This window comes from Mus musculus, chromosome 3, assembly GCF_000001635.26.
Source record: "Mus musculus strain C57BL/6J chromosome 3, GRCm38.p6 C57BL/6J".
Taxonomy (NCBI): domain Eukaryota; kingdom Metazoa; phylum Chordata; class Mammalia; order Rodentia; family Muridae; genus Mus; species Mus musculus.
The window spans coordinates 152,638,621-152,659,813 of record NC_000069.6 but is presented as its reverse complement, the minus strand read 5'-3'; the positions used below and the strand labels follow the sequence as shown (position 1 = coordinate 152,659,813).

Here is a 21,193-nt window from a genome sequence, read left to right as displayed (position 1 = left end):
CTCCCTCCCCCCTCCCTGCTTCTATGAGGGCATTCCTCCACCCACCTACCCACTCCCACCTCCCCACCCTTGATTCACCCACACTGGGCACCTATCGAGCCTTCATAGGGCCAAGGGCCTCTCCTTCCACTGATGCATGACAAGGCCATCCTCTGCTACATATGCAGCTGGAGCCATGTGTACTCCTTGGTTGGTGGTTTAGTCCCTAGGAGTTCTGGGGGGTCTGGTTGGTTGATATTGTTGTTCTTCCTATGGATTGTAAACCCTTAAGCTCCTTCAGTTCTTTCTCTAACTCCTCTATTGGGGACCCCGCGCTCAATCCAATTGTTGGCTGCAAGCATCCACCTCTGTATTTGTAAGGCTCCGGCAGGGCCTCTCAGAAGACAACTATATCAGGCTCCTTTCAGCACACACTTGTTGGCATCCACAACAGTGTCTGGGTTTGGTAATTGTATATGGGATGGATCCCCAGGTGGGATAGTCACTGGATGGCCTTTCCTTCAGTCTCTGCTCCATACTTTATCTCCATATTTGCTCCTGTGAGTATTTTGTTCTCCTTCTAAGAAGGACCAAAGCACCCACACTTTGATCTTCCTTCTTCTTGAGCTTCATGTGGTCTGTGAATTGTATTTTGGTTATTTGGAGCTTTTGGGCTAATACCCACTTATCAGTGAGTGCATACCGTATGTGTTCTTTTGCATCCAATCTCATTTTCAAGTGTGTGTTTGTCAAAACCATGGGCTATTCAGCCTTCTCCATGGAATGAAGTTATGAGTATAATAGTCTGTAAATGAAGAATTAGCTCCAATCAGGGGAAGGTAAACTAATTCTTTTGCAGTGGCCAAGACAAGTATATTTTCAAATTTTAAATTATGTTCAAAAATTGTTGAACAAGGTTGGAAAAAATGGCTCAGTGATTGAGACTGCTGCCTACTCTTCCAGAGGACCTAGCTTCAGCTCCTAGCACTCATAACTGGCTGCTCACCATTGCCTAGATTTCCAGCTTCAGGGGATCTACTGCCCCCTTCTGGCCTCCACAGACACCTGCACTTACATGTGCCTACCACCCAACTCCTGACACACACATACACACATAAAGAAATAGTAAAATAAAATTTAAAAATATTGTCTCACAAAAGTTTCAGCCACACCAAGAGGTCGAAACAAACTTTCTTTGCAGTAAATAAAAGGAGGAAACGACTCTTGGTATGTGTGGCCACATCAGTTGGATTTTGTGACCCCAGTTAGATTTTATTTGAATATGGTGTGGGAAAAAGTCATGGTGTGCTAATATTTAAGAAGCTCAAGAAGAGAAGAGTAGAAATATCATTCCCTCAAAGACATCTCCAGAGAGAGAAGTTTCTTTCCTCGTGCACACAGGAGTGATGCTGCTGCTAATTATATTTTCTTTAATCATTGGACAATCCTCTCTATGGACTGTTCTCAAGAAAACATTACGCTTTGCTGTCCTGTACCTGGAATATATGCTAGGGAGATACAAAATATTTTTCTAAATTCATTTATTTTGTAATTACAAATTTTTATTTTATAAAGTGATTTGTACTTTTATCCTTTGTATTATTGTTTTGTTTTGTTTGTTTTGTTTTAAAATGCTGGGGATTTGGACTCAGGACTTCATGCAAGAAAGAAAAGCACTCTAGCAGCTGAGCTGTAGCTCTACCCCTTCCTAGATGTAAACTATACTTGGTGGAATAGATTGTTACATTCAAGTATATTTCTAACTGCCCCCATAAGCTTAAAGATTTCTAGAAATAGGATGATTCATAATTTTTGCAAACATATTGACAATGGTAGACAAACATACAGTTACCTTGACAAATTATTCTGTGACATGAAATATTTCATCATCTAGGTGAGTCACTTAAATGAAAATACCATAAAGCAATGGCAAACAATTGGCAGACATATCTTTACATCTTTAAGGGAACACAGGTTACTATAGTCAGTGCCTTTCCCCACATTTCCTAAAGACTGCCTGCTGCCATCTGAAGACTCCTGTACTACAGTCAGAGTCTAGTAAACCAGAGGTCAGATGATCCCTTGTGTTGTATCAAGAGAACAAGGAGTTCCAACTGATGAGCACTTTGGGAGATGAAGCGTGTGCTGTGCCTAGAGGCTTGGTCAACCATTGAGCGCCCTCATGGAAGGCCAGGTAGCTGGCTGTCTCCCTCCTGAGGGGCTTGTTTGCAAGTTAGGGTTCTCAGTTTTCCAGGTGACATAACAACACCTATGATGAAAAAGGAAACCATAAACTATAAACTGACAATGGCAGAAACCATCCGTCTGTCTGGGGCTTGCCAGGTCTGACTTCTGGTTTCTATTTCCACTCTTCAGTTTAATGTTGAGAGTGCCAAATAGGATCCACTGCCTATGTTCCATCACTTGTGTTTGTTCTAACTTCTGAATCTTTCTCTTCCCAAATCCTTTCTTATGACTCCAGCCCAAAAGCATTTATCTCCTTGATATCTTTGGTCTTCTGAATATCAGGTTTACCAAGAGAGACTTGAACCATAGCCTTTCCGCCTTGTGGACGTGTGGCTGTCAGATTAGAACACGTATGTTCTAGAATGACTAGAACTGAGGAGACAGCTAAAGCTTAGCCTCCTACTAAAGTCACACCCCCAAACACAACACACACACACACACACACACACACACACACACACACACACACCTGGAATTAAAGGTCAAATGTTTGTTACCAGTATAAACCTAAACCTTAAATGTTAAATCTTCACATTTACATTGTAAGACAACAAAGTCAAAGATATTCATCTTAGTTACTGTTCTATTGCTAGCAAAACAACTCCAAAACCAAGGCAATTCTCACAAAAGAAAGCATTTAATCATTTAACTGAGGGGCTTGCTTACAGTTTCTGAGGACTAGTTCTTTATTATGGCAGTGAGTGTGTGGTGGCAGACAGGCAGGCATGGTGCTGAAGCAGTAGCTGAGAGCTTTGCATCCTGATTCCCAGGGAGCAGGAGGGAGAGAAAGAGACACTGGATGTGGCATGGGCTTTTGCAACTTCAAAGCTCAAGTCTATGACACACTCTTCCAACAAGACCAGACTTCTTACTTAATCCTCCCCCAAACAGTTCTAAGAACTAAGTATGCACATATATGAGCCTCTGAGGGCCGTTCTCATGCAAACCACCACAGAACTAAATATTGAGAATTTAGACTATAATGTCAAAAGGTACTACAAGTTACATGTTTGATCTTTATGCCAGTAAACACTTTACTGGACCCTCAGAGTAACGGCACATTCTATTTGTAGAGTTTATGCCACTACACATTCTACAGGACCCCGAGAGTAAGGGAATAATTCTATTTATAGAGCAAATAGAGTATATTCCACATAGAAACTGAATCCCTGGGTAGCTGGGTAAGGTTATGTTCTCAGATTCCAGAAGAGCCTTGCAGAGGCCGTGAGGTAAAATGAAGCCATGCTGGAGAAGGTTACACGTTCTCAATGCAGGTGGCGCAGTCCGGCCATCCATCTGTATCAATAAAGTTTTACTAGGACACTGGCCCCTCATTCACTTTTGTATTGTCTATGACCATATCCATGCTACCATGGGTGTTGAGCATGAGACAATGTGGCTCTAAAAGTGTGAGTTACTGACCACTAAGGAAGCCTTCGTTCAGAGACTGGCTAGTTGATATAATTTTCTGTACTAACTGGTCAACTGTGAAGAAGTGCTTCCCTCTGCTTATTTTTTTCTCCTTTTCAAAATTACCCTACTCTTTTGCAGTCATGCCTGAAAATTCAAACTTTCCATATCGGCGGTATGACCGGCTCCCTCCAATCCACCAGTTTTCCATAGAGAGTGACACGGACCTGTCGGAGACGGCGGAGCTGATAGAAGAATATGAGGTTTTTGACCCGACTAGACCTCGGCCCAAAATCATTCTTGTCATAGGTATGAAAGCAGGCATCATGGTTCTCCATGATTGCTAACTTTGTTTGAAATTTATGTTTCAGAAACAATATTAGATGGCATATCTGCAAGTGTCGAGTTGGGGGGATAACAAACAAGCAGAAACTTCAAGGGATGGCAAATGGAAATAGTTGAGAACACTTTTCAATAAAGCAGAATCAGAATTCTATTTAACACTTATTTCATATTCTTAAATCCCCATTAAAACATCATAGTACTTCTCTATGATGACCTGTAAACAATATCTCCAAGATTTTATGAATCTGCTGTTTTCCTCGTTTAAACTTTAATGCAGTTAGCCAACTAGATATTTTCTTTTTTAAATGAGGATTGTATTCTCTTTAATTGGGAAATAATTTTTCCCTAGTAGCCACAGAAGGAAAAAGAAATAATAATGAATTGGAGGTATTCATATGAGTGCAATGTAGTGCCTGCAGTAAGGTATGTTCCCAGTAAACTGTGGCCACTCTGCAGAAGCAAAGATAAAAGCACCGGGAATCCTGTGCTGAATACAAAAATATAAGCCCAGGTCTGTCTCACAAGAATAGATACTAAACATGTTTTAAGTAGTTTAGGCGAGGAAAGTATTTTCTTTAAGTTTGTGTGTGCTGTGTTTGAGAGAGTGTGGTATGTGTACACAGATGATTATGCATATGCGTGTGTGGTTTGGTGTGTGTTTCTGCTGTGTATGTGAGCATGTGTGTGTACACAGATGAGTGCATGTGTGTTCATGTAGTATCTGTGTGTGTGTGTGTTTGTGTGGTATCTGTGAGTGTGTGCTGTGTATGGAAGTGTGTGTGTGTGTGTGTGTGTGTGTGTGTGTACACAGATGAGTGTGCATGTGTGTTTGTGTGGTATGTGTGAGTGTGTGCTGTGTATGGAAGCACGTGTGTGTACATAGGTGATTGTGCGTGTGTGTTCATGTGGTATCTGTGTGTGTGTGTGGTATCTGTGAGTGTGTGCTGTGTATGGAAGTGTGTGTGTGTGTACACAGATGACTCTGTGTGTGTGTGTGTTTGTGTGGTATCTGTGAGTGTGTACTGTGTATGGAAGTGTGTGTGTGTACACAGATGACTCTGTGTGTTGTGTTAGTGTGGTATCTGTGTATGTGTGCTGTGTATGGAAGCACGTGTGTGTACACAGATGAGTGTGCATGTGTGTTCATGTGGTATCTGTGTGTGTGTGTGTTTGTGTGGTATGTGTGAGTGTGTGCTGTGTATGGAAGCACGTGTGTGTACATAGGTGATTGTGCGTGTGTGTTCATGTGGTATCTGTGTGTGTGTGTGCTGTGTATGGAAGTGTGTGTGTGTACACAGATGACTCTGTGTGTGTGTGTGTGTGTGTTTGTGTGGTATCTGTGAGTGTGTGCTGTGTATGGAAGTGTGTGTGTGTACACAGATGACTCTGTGTGTTGTGTTAGTGTGGTATCTGTGTATGTGTGCTGTGTATGGAAGCACGTGTGTGTACACAGATGAGTGTGCATGTGTGTTCATGTGGTATCTGTGTGTGTGTGTGTGTGTGTGTGTGTTTGTGTGGTATGTGTGTGTGTATGTGTGCTGTGTATGGAAGCACATATGTGTACACAGATGACTGTGCATGTGTGTTTGTGTGGTATCTGTGAGTGTGTGATGTGTATGGAAGCACAGATGTGTACACAGATGAGTGTGCTTGTGTGTAGAGGACAGAGCTCAATCTCAGGTGCCATTCCCTAGAAGCTGCCCCCTTGCTATTTAGACAGAGTCTCTCACTGGCTTGTAGCTCACCAAATAGGCTAGGCTGGCTGGAGAGCAATCCCAGAGATCTTGCTGTCTCCACCTCCCTAGCCCTGAGACTATGCAACACTGTGCCCAGCTCTTTACATGGGGTCTGGGACTCAGACCCTGTATAGCAGGCACTTGGCTGACTCAGCCATCTCCTTAGCCACACAAAGTGTATATGTTGCTTACTTGCAAATTCTAAGTTTCTCAAAAATCTACGCCATCATGGGGAGGCCTCTGAGTGCACAGAAGTCTTTGTCCCACGTTGTGGTCTCCCAGGAGAATAGTAGCTGTCGTGGATGAGTGTCTCTTCCTATAAAGTCATGGGTTTGCCTATTTTGAATGCCAGGTGGTCCAGGAAGTGGAAAGGGTACTCAGAGTTTGAAAATTGCAGAGCGGTATGGATTCCAGTACATCTCAGTGGGAGAATTATTGAGGAAGAAAATCCACAGTGCCAGCAGCAACAGAAAATGGAGTCTGATCGCCAAGATAATCACCAATGGGGAGCTGGCCCCACAGGTACGACTGTATGACTGCCTTCTCTCGTGCAAAACATAATAGCTCCTGCGTGGAGTACACTGTAGATTTTCATCTTTGTATTAAAGGAGACAACAATTACGGAGATAAAACAAAAATTGATGCAAATACCCGATGAAGAAGGCATTGTGATTGATGGATTCCCAAGGGATGTTGCCCAGGCTCTGTCTTTTGAGGACCAGGTAAGAATATCTCCTAGCATGGTTTTTATCTTCTCTCTTCTGTCTGCTCTCTTTTATCTATCTATCTATCTATCTATCTGTCTGTCTGTCTGTCTGTCTGTCTGTCTGTCTATCTGTCTATCTATCTATGTGAGTGTGTGTGTGTGTGTGTGTGTGTGTGTGTGTGTGTGTATACAGAACAAGAACCCCACATGTGTTAGGCAAGCTTTCTACCTTAGGGATAGCCTAGCCTTATTTTTATTAACTGATTAAAAAATAATGTCTCACTTTTCACTTAAATTTTTGGGATTAAACAACAACAAGGACAAACAATGATTTCTTGGCAACATTTCTGAATTCTGGTCTGAAATGGGCAAATCCATTCGTGTGTGTTGGCAAAAGGTTTTTTTCCTTGGAAAATCTTTAAAAAATTGAACATCATCTGCCAAAAACAAAAAAAAAACAAAAACAAAAAAAACCAAAAAACCAAAAAACAAAAAAAAATGTTTTTTTTTAATGTTTAATTTCTTTAAAATAAGTCTCAGTCAGTAGTGTCCAAGGATGAACCTGGGATCATCCTACGCCATCATCCTTGTCGGCTGAAGGCCTCTTCGCCGGGTCAGGAAGCACTGGGCTTCCTATGTTAAGATGCTGTTCAGCTCCTCAAGTGTACTCATATGGAGTAAATCACACTTTCTTACGCTCTCTTGGAGACCTATCCGTCTTCTTCCTCACTCACACTTGGGATGTGCCAAGAGTCACAGTGCTGGCTTTGGGAACCGAGCAAGCAGATCCTTACAGCAGTGTGTGTACACAGATGAGTCTACTGTCACTTCTTGTCCCCTGCCACACCGGATAAAATACACTATCTTCCTAAGCTTAATTAGCATCCTAGAGGTTCCCAGCCATGCCGACTGTACAGTGGTACCTGAAGTTGATGCTGCAACGGTTGCTGCAGGAGTTCAGTGGATGCAGAGGCAAAGTGGGAAGGTTTATGTAAGATGTCAGGGTTGGTCCCACCCCACCCTCCTCACGATGTGTAAATGAGGCTACTGCAGTGTATCTTTCTCATTTTCTACCTCTGACTTCAAATGTGCAAGGGTTTCCATATCAGTTCTATATCACTAACTGGGCATCCAGATATTTAATTCTGCTTAATCATTAAGCATCCAAAGTTAGTGGAACACCCACACCCACACCAACACACACCAGCTGCTCCCATCTAATATGCCAACCCAAATCCCAGCACTCCCTGAACTTAAGAGTGAATGTCTTTTAAAAAAAAATGGGATTCCCATGTTGCCCTTCATTAGCTTTGTAAGTTACTGGAAGACTGGAAGAACCCAGGAAAGCACGTGGCTTACATATACTGGTATGTGTATAAAGGATGCCACATAGGAACAGAAAGGCATAGGGCAAGGACTGTCAGGAAAGAACAGAGCTTCCCACTGTGTGCACCAAATCTACGAGTCCCAGAGATTACAAGAAAGTTTTGATAGCCTTATCTCAGACCTCCTTCTCCTCCCTGGGTATCTTGGGGTTGGGCTAAAAGTTGCCACCACTCTCTGTCCTGAGTCTACCTGAGGCCTTTTTCATGGTCACCTCATCAGTACAGACACATTGCCTTCTGAGAAGTTCTTAGGAAGAATGAAAGACATGCCCATCACTCAAGAAATTCTAATAGCTCTGTGCTGGGAACAAAGACCTGTATGTTTTTAGTAAGCTACACTTCATGTTTTTCTTTACTCTCTTTAAATTTTGATTTATTTAATTCAGCTCCTTTTAGTGGACACACACACACACACACACACACACGCACACACACACTGAAACAAGAACACACAAAGGCCATTCCATTTCCCTCAAGTTTTTCACAACACAGATCTAAGGTGTAAGAAGGGCTGTATTTCTGATGGCAGCCATACATGGTGCCATTTTGATAAAAACACCCAACACCTGTCTGGCTCATAGAACAAAGAAGAGTGATATTTTCCCCTTCCCCTTAAGGAAATACCAACACTGAAATTGGTCAGGCAGCTTTTCTCCTTGAAGGGACCATGGCTCCCTTCCTGGTATTATTCTCCCATGTAGGATGCTACCATTATCAACTGTGTGCTTGAAATGAGGGTTGTCATCACATGCAAGTTCTAGCTGGTCTGTTGGGAAACTAAGAAAGGTCAGAAAATGACACCCAGCCCTTGTGCTCACTGGTGCTGTTCACAGCAGCCCCTGTGCTCACTGGTGGTGTTCACACCAGCTCCTGTGCTCACTGGTGCTGTTCACATCAGCCCCTGTGCTCACTGGTGTTGAGAATTTGGCCATGCTATCTCCATGGAGAAAACTGGTAAGTGTGGTCCACAGGGGCAGACAGGGATCTGCAACAACTTCCTGACTGTGGGAAGTTTTCAGCTTTTACCAATTTGCCTCCCTGACCAGGCAGAAGTGGGCATGCTTCCTTCCTTCCATACACAGCCCACTACCACTTCCAAAGCTCACACCTAGGTGCATGGACAGTTCTCTGCACTAGGTCTGGCTTTGCTTCTCATACTCTGCTAACTAGAACCTTAAAGTCAATTTCTCTTCCCTCTCTCTACTAAAGAACTAGACTAGGCAGGTAAAATAAAGCCTCCCGTAAGAGGGGAGCAATCTGAGGATGTGCTGAAGTCACAGAACCATGTGCGGTTGGTAAGTAACCCCTGTGGGTGGATCCCAGGGCACCCAGCACAGGAGCAGTTTCCAGTCCCACACTTGCATCAGCAGAGCCCTCTGATTGTCATTACTGAGGCTCAAGCCTCTGAAGTCTTCCTGCTCTTTACCAGTGTAGAAGAGGGTGGAAACAGGCTTCAGTTCACCTTGGGCCATTTTCCCCTTTGAAATTTTTTTTTTTGATGTGTAGACATGGGTCTTTACTGGTGTGTAGACATGGGTCTTTACTGGTGTGTAGACATGGGTCTTTACTGGTGTGTAGACATAGGTCTTCATTGATGTGTAGACATGGGTCTTCATTGATGTGTAGACATGGGTCTTCATTGATGTGTAGACATAGGTCTTTATTGATGTGTAGACATGGGTCTTTATTGATGTGTAGACATGGGTCTTCATTGATGTGTAGACATGGGTCTTTACTGGTGTGTAGACATTGGTCTTTACTGGTGTATAGACATGGGTCTTCATTGATGTGTGGACATGGGTCTTTATTGATGTGTGGACATGGGTCTTTATTGATGTGTAGACATGGGTCTTTATTGATTGTAGAAATGGGTCTTTAATGGTGTGTAGACATGGGTCTTCATTGATTGTAGACATGGGTCTTCATTGATGTGTAGACATGGGTCTTTACTGGTGTGTAGACATGGGTCTTTACTAGTGTGTAGACATGGGTCTTCACTGATGTGTGGACATGGTCTTTATTGATGTGTGGACATGGGTCTTTATTGATGTGTAGACATGGGTCTTTATTGATTGTAGACATGGGTCTTTACTGGTGTATAGACATGGGTCTTCATTGATTGTAGACATGGGTCTTCATTGATGTGTAGACATGGGTCTTTACTGGTGTGTAGACATGGGTCTTTATTGATGTGTAGACATGGGTCTTCGTTGATGTGTAGACATGGGTCTTTACTGGTGTGAAGACATGGGTCTTTACTGGTGTGTAGACATGGGTCTTCACTGATGTGTGGACATGGTCTTTATTGATGTGTGGACATGGGTCTTTATTGATGTGTAGACATGGGTCTTTATTGATTGTAGACATGGGTCTTTACTGGTGTATAGACATGGGTCTTCATTGATTGTAGACATGGGTCTTCATCGATGTGTAGACATGGGTCTTTACTAGTGTGTAGACATGGGTCTTTATTGATGTGTAGACATGGGTCTTCATTGATGTGTAGACATGGGTCTTCATTGATGTGTAGACATGGGCCTTCATTGATATGTAGACATGGGTCTTTACTGATGTGTAGACATGGGTCTTTATTGATTATAGACATAGATCTCCTCGTGCTTTTTCTATTTAGTTGTTTTGTTTGATGACACATTTCTAACATTGTAGTTTTCTTAGAAAAAAATCTAAATAATGTTCTGATCATGGAAGTGCATCCCCCTCTTGCTATCATTTGGATGTGGGTAATGTCCTCCACAGGTCTATGTAAGATTCTGGTCTCCCAGGTAGGTATATTGGAAGGTTTTGCAAAACTTTGAGGGGTGGGGCTTTATGGGAGATCTTCATACTTGGTGGCAAGGTCTCACAGGGATGGTGAGGACCCTGCTGGTTCCCTCTCTTCCTGGGTGTGATATGAACACTCATCCTGACGTGCTCCCATAAGGATATGCCCCCCACCCTTGCCAGAGGCCCAAACCAGTGCAGCCACTCAATCTTAGACTTTGCCTTCTAGAACCATGAGCCAAATGACACCTTTCTATTGATACTTGCCTGTCCATCAGGCAATCCCTTAGAGTGACACAAAGCTGATGGCTATGTCCAACCTGCTTTTCCAAGTGGGCTAGTCTCCATATTTAGCTCTTTATAAAAATAGCATCATCCTGGTTTTAATTCCCAATATGGTTTTTTGTAGAGATAGGTGTGTAGATTACTTTTTAGAAATGTCATGCCTTTCTATCCATGTATCTTAGTTTCTGTGTTGGGGTAAAATACCCTAACAAAAAGCAACTTCAGCTTACAGTTCCAAGTCACAATCAAGACAGGAACTCAGATAGTTATAGAACATCTGCCTGCAAAGACGGAATAAATACGTTCATACCTACTTGTTTGGCTGGATTTTGTTTTTGGTTTTCTTCCATTTCTATACAGACCAAGGACTGGCCCATGAAATGGCCCTGCCCACATCCAGGTCTGCTCTTCCCTTTTAATTAAGCCAGTAAAGAAAAACCCCTCACAAGCATGCCCACAGACCAAACTGACCTAAGCAGTCCTTCAATGAGAACGTCTTCCCTAGGGACTCTAGATTGTGTCAGGCTGACAGAACTGACCAACACAAGTGGCCATTGGCATGTTGTTATGTGTAGTAGACCTAGTTATGAGTTGTTAAATACTGTTTTCTAGTTTTCCATATAAAAACCTTGTGCCGTTATGTTAGCTATGTTCCTTTGCAGCTTTTAGCATTATGGACAAATTGCCCATTTGTAACCTATTCTTCTCCATGTTTGGCTGGCCTTGATAGAATTACTGTGTGTTTGTGGTTTGTCTCTGGCACAGACTTCTCTTTCGTGTTCTTTGAGGCAGAGTTTATTCATTCATTCTGAAGGACTGCTTCCTTCTCCCTTTCTGCAGACCCTCACACCTGCCTCACCAACTCATTATGCTCCTTTGCTTCAGAGGGTTCGATTACACAAAGGATGACTCTCTGGGTGGAAAACAAAATACTAGGGCTTTGGATACCACACAAAGGAACAATTTAAGTAACCACATAGGAAGTAATTTTGAATCATTTCTCAGACCTTCCCGTGAACCAGCGGGGTGGTCAGCGAGTGTTGCCTTTGCTAGTCTGTGTGCTTCCTGATTAATGTGCAGACTCCCCAAGATCCCCGTGTTCTCCTTTGAAGAACGAGATGACCTCACAGGATGGGGTGAGACCAGAATCACTCTCTGTAGTTCTCCGCTCAGCCTTCGCTCCTGGGCTCTTCTAGAAGAGTGTGATGGTTGCTAATGGGTCTGTCAAAAACAACCCCCCTTTGATTTATAGCAGGGAAGGCCAGTGCTTCTCCTTCTGTCAGAGGCTGTGAAGGCAAAGACTCTATTCCTACTGCAGTCTATTTTTCAAACTGACCGATTAAACCATCAGAGGCATCCTTGAGGTCTTAAGGCTGCCCACAACAGTGCCCCTTTGAGCTTGCCTTCTGAGTTTGGCCTTAAGCCTCTGTTTGAAGATCTTGTGCTTCTACAAATGGCTGGAAACCACTGCCGAGCTCTGGAAGCTGCAGTCCAGGAACATTCAACACTGCTGGGCAGGAAGCCTTTGGAAGCCCACTAATTAGTACATCCTGGTTCCATCTTCCTCCTCCCCCTTCCTGTGCCTGAAGGGAAAAAAAAAAAGAAGAAGAAGAAGTAGTAATTGATCAGTTGAAACTAACCCAGAGGTGTAAACGGCCCAGAGTTCCAAAATGGGTCTTGGGAGAGCTCCTCCTGAGAGTGCAGGTTCTAAGCCCCAGGCACTCATGTCACACAGTGGTCAGTCTTCAGGTGAGGTGGGGCACCTTCAGGTGAGGTACTGCAACTTCTATACCTGAGCAGTGACAGCCTCGCTCTTCTGAGCTGTAGAGTTTTAGAAACACTGTCCAGTCAATATAATCTTCCTTCACATAGTCCCTGCAGGGGTCTGAGTTCACCCACATGGCCATGCATACAGAGAACCACAAACTTAAGGTACTCTCAAACATCATTATTTATATATACCTTCATTCTATATACTATCTATGCTGGGATGTTTGGTGGACTGGTGAAGGAATTCACCCACTGTACCAGTGTAAAAAAGAGGACATGTATTTAGGGAACTCTCCTGCAGGGAACAAATGACATGGTAGCAACAAAAAAAAAAGAAAACACCTCAGCGGGCTTCGATTTTGGAGGAACCCTCATTTCATTAAGTTAATCCACTTTATATGCACTATCCCAACATCTAGCTCCAGCAATGCAAATAAGAAGACCCCAAATTGATCGGTATTTGGTTCTGGGCAATAAGGGTGAGCCACTTTGTGTGTGTTGCAATTCCCATCACAGAAATGAGAGCAATTCCAGTATTTGGTTGTGGCTGATTTTGCTTGGCCATGCTCTTCTGATGTTTTAGTGTTTGGGTAGAACACAGCTACAGTTCTGTTGGGAGATATCTTCTGGACCAGGTTTCTTGGAAGACCTGCTCACTTTCTGGTCTCTCTCCGTCTTGATCTCCCCCATAAAACTGTCCTCACCCCCAATATATATATTTTATATATATATATATATATATATATTCAGGTTTGGGAGACATTCTTTATTAGTTTATTTGAAATGAACCTGTTTATATTCTGGTGTGACCTCCCTAGGAAGGGTTTGCTGTGTGCCATGAGAAGAGGGCCACACTTGGGATCAGTTTTAGTCAAAGGTCTGAGTGGCCTGGCCTGGGAGCTAAAGGAAAGTGTGGCTGATGGTGCTATGGGGCTGAAGGCTGTGTCTAAATGTCCTCTTGAGTCACAACTATAGAGCTGAGAGAAAGAAACCTGACAAAAGTATTGAAAATATACGGGTATGTGTTTCTGAGCAAGTGTGAGAAGGGGAAGGATGCTCCTCTCCAGTTGTGATATACATACATATATGCAGAGATATGATATACATATATGCAGAGATATGCAGGGCTCACAGGGAAGGGCTGAACTGTACAAAGCCTGTTTCCAATAGCGAATTCTCTGTTTCCTCCAGAGAATGGAGGCCAGGGCTGTGCTTCAAAGAGGGAGAAGTAAAAGGTAGAAATGTTTGATCCCGAGTGAGCAGGTTTTGAGGGGTATCCAGCCTGGTTCTCTGTGAAATATATAGAACCATTTGAAGTTGAATCTGTTTAATTTTGGAAGGAGTAGATTTGATTAGACATTGATAGAAGCAATGGACAGAGACCAAAAACGTAGAGAAAATAAGGAATTCTATGAGATGGATCAGAGGAGCCACCCATGGCTACACTCATCTAAATTGTGATTAGAAAATGGACAGCGAGAAAAATGGAAGCAAATGTAAGCAGGGAGCCAGGAGGCTTTTGGATTTGAGGGCCCCAAGTAAGATAAATGGAAGATGAGAGGTGAAATTCTCATTGCCTATATCAGCCACTGGAGGTGTGGAGTGTGTGTGTGTGTGTGTGTGTGTGTGTGTGTGTGTGTGTGTGTTGTGATTTAGATGGGCTGGTGAACAAATATGACCTTTATATCGGAGTAGGAAAGAGCACAAGTTTATCTTGTTCTTTAACTTATTTATATCTTATAAATTTATTGATTTAGCAAAGAGAGCAGCGGGTATAATAGTGACAGAAAAGCCACCTGCATGCAACAGTGTGCTGCAACTCCTCTGGAGGTTAGGGTTTGCATCTGATTGTAATTTCTCAACATTCAGTTTCTGCTGTGCAAATTAGGCAGCTCTGAGGTATGGGGTTAAGGTTCATTTTGTTTGCCTGTGCTGTTCTAGGTACTATTACAGTACTGTTACATTAGCCTTCTCTTGAGGCATGGCCTCACTAAATAGGCCAGGCTGGCCTTGAACTCTTGATTCTTCTGACGCAGCCTCCTGAGTGCTTCGACTATAGGTTTGTGTCACCATGCATAGCTATATTTGTGTTCTGTATTTGGTGGCATAATATATACGTAATGTATAATATAGTGTATAATAATGTATATAATACACACTATACATTATAGTATAATGTATAGTATATGTGGTTTGTTGACCACTACACTCCCTGAGCACACATCTTCATTGCACTCTACAGATAAAGAAACACAGGCAGGTGACACCATCAGGCAAGAACACAGCTGGTATTTCCGTCTTGGTACAGATATGGAATCGAGACCACTGGCTTTCCTTACCCTAGAGATTATGAACAGACAGCCTCCAGGCTGAGTGTGGGCTGCAGACAACATTTTCAAAAAACAGTGTGCCAAAATTTAAAATTGGAATATTATAAAATAGAAAGCAGTTTTCTTGGAGATTTGGTGGCTCCAGAACACACTCCTGGATCCCAGTGGTGACGGTTGGTTGTTAGACAAGGACTTCAGTTCGTGACTGTCCCCAGCCCGGCCCCACCTCTCTACCTCCAGTCTGACCCTTTAAAAGCCTTGGAGCTCACACCCCACATGCCCCCTCCCCCTGCTGGGTATTGGCTGTGACCAGCAGAGCCCACTCCAGGCCTGCTCACCACTCCCACGACCCATGACTCCATGCTGTCCTCAGGATCAGACGCAGCTGATTCATTATCAATACAGCCTATTCCCCTAACAGCGATGACCCTACGGATAGCCCTTTCCCACCAGCGGGAAAGGGGCCTGTCTCCTAGACTCCTAGCGGGGCCTCGGGTCTCTCTGGCCTCTCTCTTACACATCTATGAAGCACCGAAGGGCAGTGTTTGCCATTTGCCTGACTGCTATGGGAAAAGAGAAATAGTGTCTTAGCAGCAGTGGTAGATACATCACACTGGACACATATGGAAGAGCGACTGTGTGACAGACATTGTTTTGAATCCATCTACATCCTTACGGGAGTGTATGTTGATTCTGCCAACAATGTGAAAGTATTTCACATGTGAAGAGTGGACAGTTTACAGGTGGATCTATGCAAAGTCTTGAGAAGCAGAGAGGTGAAGTGAGCCCAGGTGTGGGCTCCTGAGAGTTGAGTCTCAGTACACCCCCAGCCCCACTCCCACCCCTGCCCCTGTGTATTGAGAAACATAGACATGCTGTGGTGTTCCCATTTACAAATGTTGCGGTATTACCTTTATGCCCTAGTTTGCTGTGATAAACACCACCACCAAAGGCGGCTTGAGAAAAGGGGTTGATTTCTGGTCATAGCTTGTATTTCACCATGAAGAGAAGTAAAGAACTCAGAGCTGGAGCTTGGAAGCGGTCACTGGAGCAGAGGCCGTGGAGTGGAGTTCCTTACTGGATTGCTCTCCAGAGATCCTCTCTCTCTCTCTCTCTCTCTCTCTCTCTCTCTCTCTCTCTCTCTCTCTCTCTCTCTGTGTGTGTGTGTGTGTGTGTGTGTGTGTGTGTATTTTCCAGGATCACTTGCATGCTTGCATGGGGATGGTACCACCCACAGTGGGCTGGGCCCGCCCACATCAAGCATTCATTAAGAAAATGCTCCCACAGGCTTACCTACAGGCCAGCATAATAGAGGCATTTTCTAAGTTGCAGTTTCCTCTTCTCAGATACATCTAAATCTGTGTCAAGCTGACAAAGCCAAACCAGCTCATTTGATAATCTAAAGTCAGACTAGGGATGTGGCTCTCTGGTAAACTATTTGCCTAGCAGAGAAACTTAGGTTCAATTTTAGCACCACAAAAAAATAAAAGTAAAAAAAAAAATAAATAAATAAACCAACAACCACGTGTGGTGGCTTGCATGCAATTGGTCCCCACAGGCTCATGTATTTGAGTGTTTCCTCCTTCGCTGATGGAATTATTTGGGAAGGATCAGGAGGTGTGACCTTGTTGGAGTAATGTCACTGGGCTTGAGGTTTCAAAAGCCTACCCCATTCCCAGTTAGCTCTCCTCTCTGCCTCCAACTTGCAAAACAGCACATAAGCACTCAGCGACTGCTCCAGAGCCAGGTCTGCCTGCAGGCTGCCATGCTTCACACCATGGTGATCATGGACTCTAAACCCTCAGAAACTGTGAGTTGCCAAACTAAGTGCTTTCTTTTGTAAGTTGCCTGGGTCTGGGTGTCTTCACAGCAATAGAACAGTGACTGAGACAACAATCAACAAGACCTGGATGAGAGAACAAGACGCTTGGCTGGCAACCATACTGAAGGATATTATTTAACGCTAGTGAGAGGATAAAGCAAATGAGATGAGAGCCAGATACCTAGTAGGTTCCCAGTAGTCCACTGAAGAATACATAATGGGTAGCTTGGGGAAAACCAGGGCCTCTTATATTTCATCTTGTGGCATTATCTGGCATGGTGGCTCATACCTGTAGTCCCAGTGGCAGGGAGGCTGGAGCTTGCTGTGAGTTTGGCTAATATGAGCTCCAGGTAAGAGAATAAACTGGGCCACAACAAGACACTATATCAAAACAACAACAACAACAACAACAACAACCTTCCAGGCTGCAGCACTTCATTTTGTAAACACACAGATGAATGAATCTGTAAGCTCTTGTGGTGGAAATATGTGTAGAGAGTCCATACATACAGTATTTAGTGTGTCATCTGGCTGTCTATATTTCATTAGTTTAAACTGTAATTTGGAATAGACATTCCAAATTACCCAACATTCCCCATAGTTGAACTTTCCAAAGATATAACATTATCAACTCTGGGGCTCTGTGTCCTTCCAGATACAGGGTACATGAGGGAAATAGATTTTTTTAAAACTATGTGTATGTTTGTGTGTGTGTGTGTGTGTGCGCACACGCACAAGAGAGAGAGACAGACAGACAGAGAGACAAAGAGACAGAGAGAGACAGAGAGAGAGAGAAAGAGAGGGAGACAGAGACACAGACAGACAGACAGACAGGCAGACAGGCAGACAGAACACGGATGTGCACATAAGTGCAGTGAGTGTAGGTGCAATCAGATAGGGAGGCTAGGGACCATCTGACTGTCCCCAGGCACCATGCTCCTGGCCTGGTTTGTTTTTACGCTTTGCTTTAGCGGCTGGCACTGGGACCTGGAGCACTGAGTGGGCTAAGCCAGCTGGCCAATGATCCCAGGGATCCTCCTGTCTCCAACTCTCTAGCACAGAGAGGTGGCAGACATGTGTCACCATGCCAAACTTTTAAAGTAGATAGTGGGATCTGAACTCAGGTCCTCGTGCTTGTGCAATAAGAATTTTATTAGCTAAGCTAATGTCTCTAATCTCACTTTTTGCTTTCTCCCGTGAGTATGTTTGGATATTATTCTGTAATCATTTGAACCCACACCATCATTACAAATCATGTGTGAACCAGCTTCTACTGTTCATTATAAAACACACCCAGAATATTTAAGAAAGTGAGGTCTACAGGAAATAATAATTACATCAGTTTGTGTCTTAGTGTGAAAACTATTTTTCTATTCACTAACCAATTTTAAACATATTATAATTTCAAATGAAAGTTTGAAAAAACAGATAAAATTTTGTAAGTTTCAAGGAATGATTCAAACTTAACTCATTTTGTAGTGACACTACATATTGATACCATTGTACCACGAGATAGTTTACAAAGATGTGTAAGTCCTCTGTAGGTGAGAGGTGACTTTCTGACAGCTTGGGGGCTGCGATGCTGGTTTGCATGTGGAAGATTACAGAAGCTTCATTCCTCCCATTTAGAAATTTTTAATAATAAACAAGATATGCCCCCTCTTCCTGCACTTCATTATCCCATCCCAAGATACACACACACACACACACACACACACACACACACACACACACACACCAGATCACATACCCCATGGGATCATGGGATCGAGAACTCAGCATTTCTAAGGGAGATCCAAAGGCGCTGGCAACCGGAGTAGCTAGTGTGACATCTCCTTTACCGCACACTCCATGCGGGAAGGCAACGGTTGCCATGGAGCTATCTTATCTGAGGTGTGCTCAGAGTTTGGCAAGAATGCTCATAGATGAAACCCCGATGCCTTGCCGTAGCCAACACCAAGCACATTGACTTAGATTGTGCTGTGGTGGCCGTGGTGGCAGAGGTCATGGAAGGGACTTTAAAGTCTTCCTAAGGCATCTTAATCACTATGCCCAGCCTTTAGAATCCTTTCAGGCTTCTGCCTCTTGTTTGTTTAAGCATTCTGAGGCAGGGTCAAGGCTTGCCTGCCCCTGTCTGTGTTAGCCCAGGCTGGCTTGGTACTGGCTGTGTTAGCCCAGGCTTGCCTGCCCCTTTTTGTGCTAGCCCAGGCTGACTGACTTTGAACTTTCAGTAACCTTCTTGCCTTCCCCACTTGAGTGCTGGATTTCTACAGCCTTGTGCCAACATACCCAGAGGATATGTATTTTGATGCTGGGGACTGAACCCAGTGTCACCCACATGCTAAGCATGAGCTTGACCACACTTTCACGTTCACCACACCATCTTTTATGCTTCATGAGTAACTGTACACAGGAGGACCATGGCTGCTGAACGCACACAGCCTTGTGAACTCTATTCATCATGCACTGTAGGTTAAAGAGGCGAGATCTGCCAGAGCAGATGTATATGACGGTCTGAGTGTTTCTTCTTTTCTTCTAGTGACTTCCTATAGCATCAATCATTTAGTGTCAGTTTTGCCATTAAAAGGGAGCCTAAAAATAGATCCAGTTCTGAGTTTGGGTGACTGTGGATATATATATGGAAAAAAATCTCAACTAGATAAATATGGTTTTTTTTAAACTTAGATTTAGAGGGAAACCAACCCCCAAAGGCTGCCGTTGTCCTTTGTGCACAGTGAATTGATTTGACAGACTTGTAATTTGATTTGCTGTTCCTAAGGGGGACAAATCTGATTTGCTTTTAAGGGGGAGTGATTTAATTTTAATTATGCAATATTTTTCCTAAGCATTAGCACTTCGATGAAAAATATTAAATAAAATCTCGATTCTTTCCCCCCTAGAACTAATGGCTTAGAAGCCTGTTTATAATTATCTAATAATTGGACTTTGATATTGAAATTCTATTAGAAGATAATTATTCACTTATTTTTATTGCCATGTGTTATGATACAATATAAGTCCATTAAAATTAAAGGGCTGATGGGATTTTTACAATCAACCTATGTGACGTGAAAGGTAACCTTCTGACTCTGTGTAGCCACGAATCAAGGTCATTCTTCATGTCTGCTGTGCACATTAAGTACGGGTGCTAGCTAGCATATTGTCCCCAAGCTTGGTGGCATAGAACACTAACTGTCATTCCTCAGGCATTAATTATGTGGAGCTATAATCCAAGAACCGTTTGCCTGGTGGGTTTCCACTCAGGCTCTCTAGGAAGGAAGGCTGCTCTTCAGTGGTGGTTGGGGTTAGGAGCACCTGAGTGCTCTTACCTGTGTTCTTACCCGTTGGGCAGACGCAAGCAGCCAGAGGGTAGAGCAACTGCAGCTCTCAGGCATCTGTCTGCCTCAAGGATGTCACAGTCCACCGGGAACACAAGGCTCCAAAGGTCTTAACCTGGAAAGTCAGAAGGAAGCCCTGCCACCAATTCTAACCTAGCTTTAGACAATGGTGCGTGCTCGTGTGTGTGTGTGTGTGTGTGTGTGTGTGTGTGTGTGCTTACATACATGCATGTGTGCCTGTGTGTGTGTGCACATGCACATGTGCATGCATTGTGTTTGTGTATGTGTGTATGTGTGCATGTGTGTGCATGCATGTGTGTGCTTACAAGTATGCATATGTATGCATATGTGTGTGTGCATTGTTTGTGTATGTGTTTATGTGTGTGCATGCTTGTGTGTGTGTATGTGTGTGTGTGTGTGTGTGTGTTGGCAGATTCCCTGACATCCCAGCAATTGAGGGGTGGAGTCAGAAGAATCAGAATTTTAGTGTTACCAACAGCTAAATAACAGGTTGGAAGCCAGCTTTAGTTACATGAGACTGTCTCAAAACGGACCAAAAAAAAAAAAAAACACAAAAAATCAAAATCATATTGTCCATGTTATGTCATAGACTGAGTTAGAATCCCCTGTGAGTAGAAGACAAGAATCTGCAAGTTTACACATCCTTTAGCAAGATTGACCTTTCTGTACAAAAAAGTACCAACTTGAACTTAGTGTCTGGCATCACAGGACAGTGATTCTCAGGGGTGTTGTTCATAGGTACAGAGCAGGCCATCTGGTGGTAACTTCACTGACGATTGCAGTCAAAGCACACACACACAATTGTCTTAACATCTGTGCCTGTACTCTCCCTCTCCCTTAACTCACCTGAGGAGAAGAACTTCCTCACAATAAGGGGCTCCAGCAAAAGATATGTTCCCAGTGACTCGTGTCTTTGAGTGACATGTGTCTCCAAGCAATCTCTGTCCAACACAGTCTGGTCTGAGCTAGAGGTGCCTGGTTTTACCACTGCCCCATCGGAGACTTTTCCTTCTTTCTCTCTACTAATCTTTGGTACTC

General features: G+C 43.5%; 1 protein-coding gene across 4 annotated transcripts in view; it reads left to right on the top strand.

Moving 5' to 3' along the window:
- Ak5 (adenylate kinase 5) overlaps positions 1-21,193 on the top strand; it is a 205,592-nt gene that overhangs the window by 8,593 nt on the left and 175,806 nt on the right. For all 4 annotated transcript variants that reach the window (NM_001081277.2, XM_011240115.3, XM_006501440.4 and 1 more), the window contains exons 3-5: positions 3,778-3,945; positions 6,070-6,239; positions 6,326-6,439. In NM_001081277.2, coding sequence (NP_001074746.1) covers positions 3,778-3,945; positions 6,070-6,239; positions 6,326-6,439 — 452 coding nt within the window. The remainder of the gene's footprint in view (positions 1-3,777; positions 3,946-6,069; positions 6,240-6,325; positions 6,440-21,193) is intronic.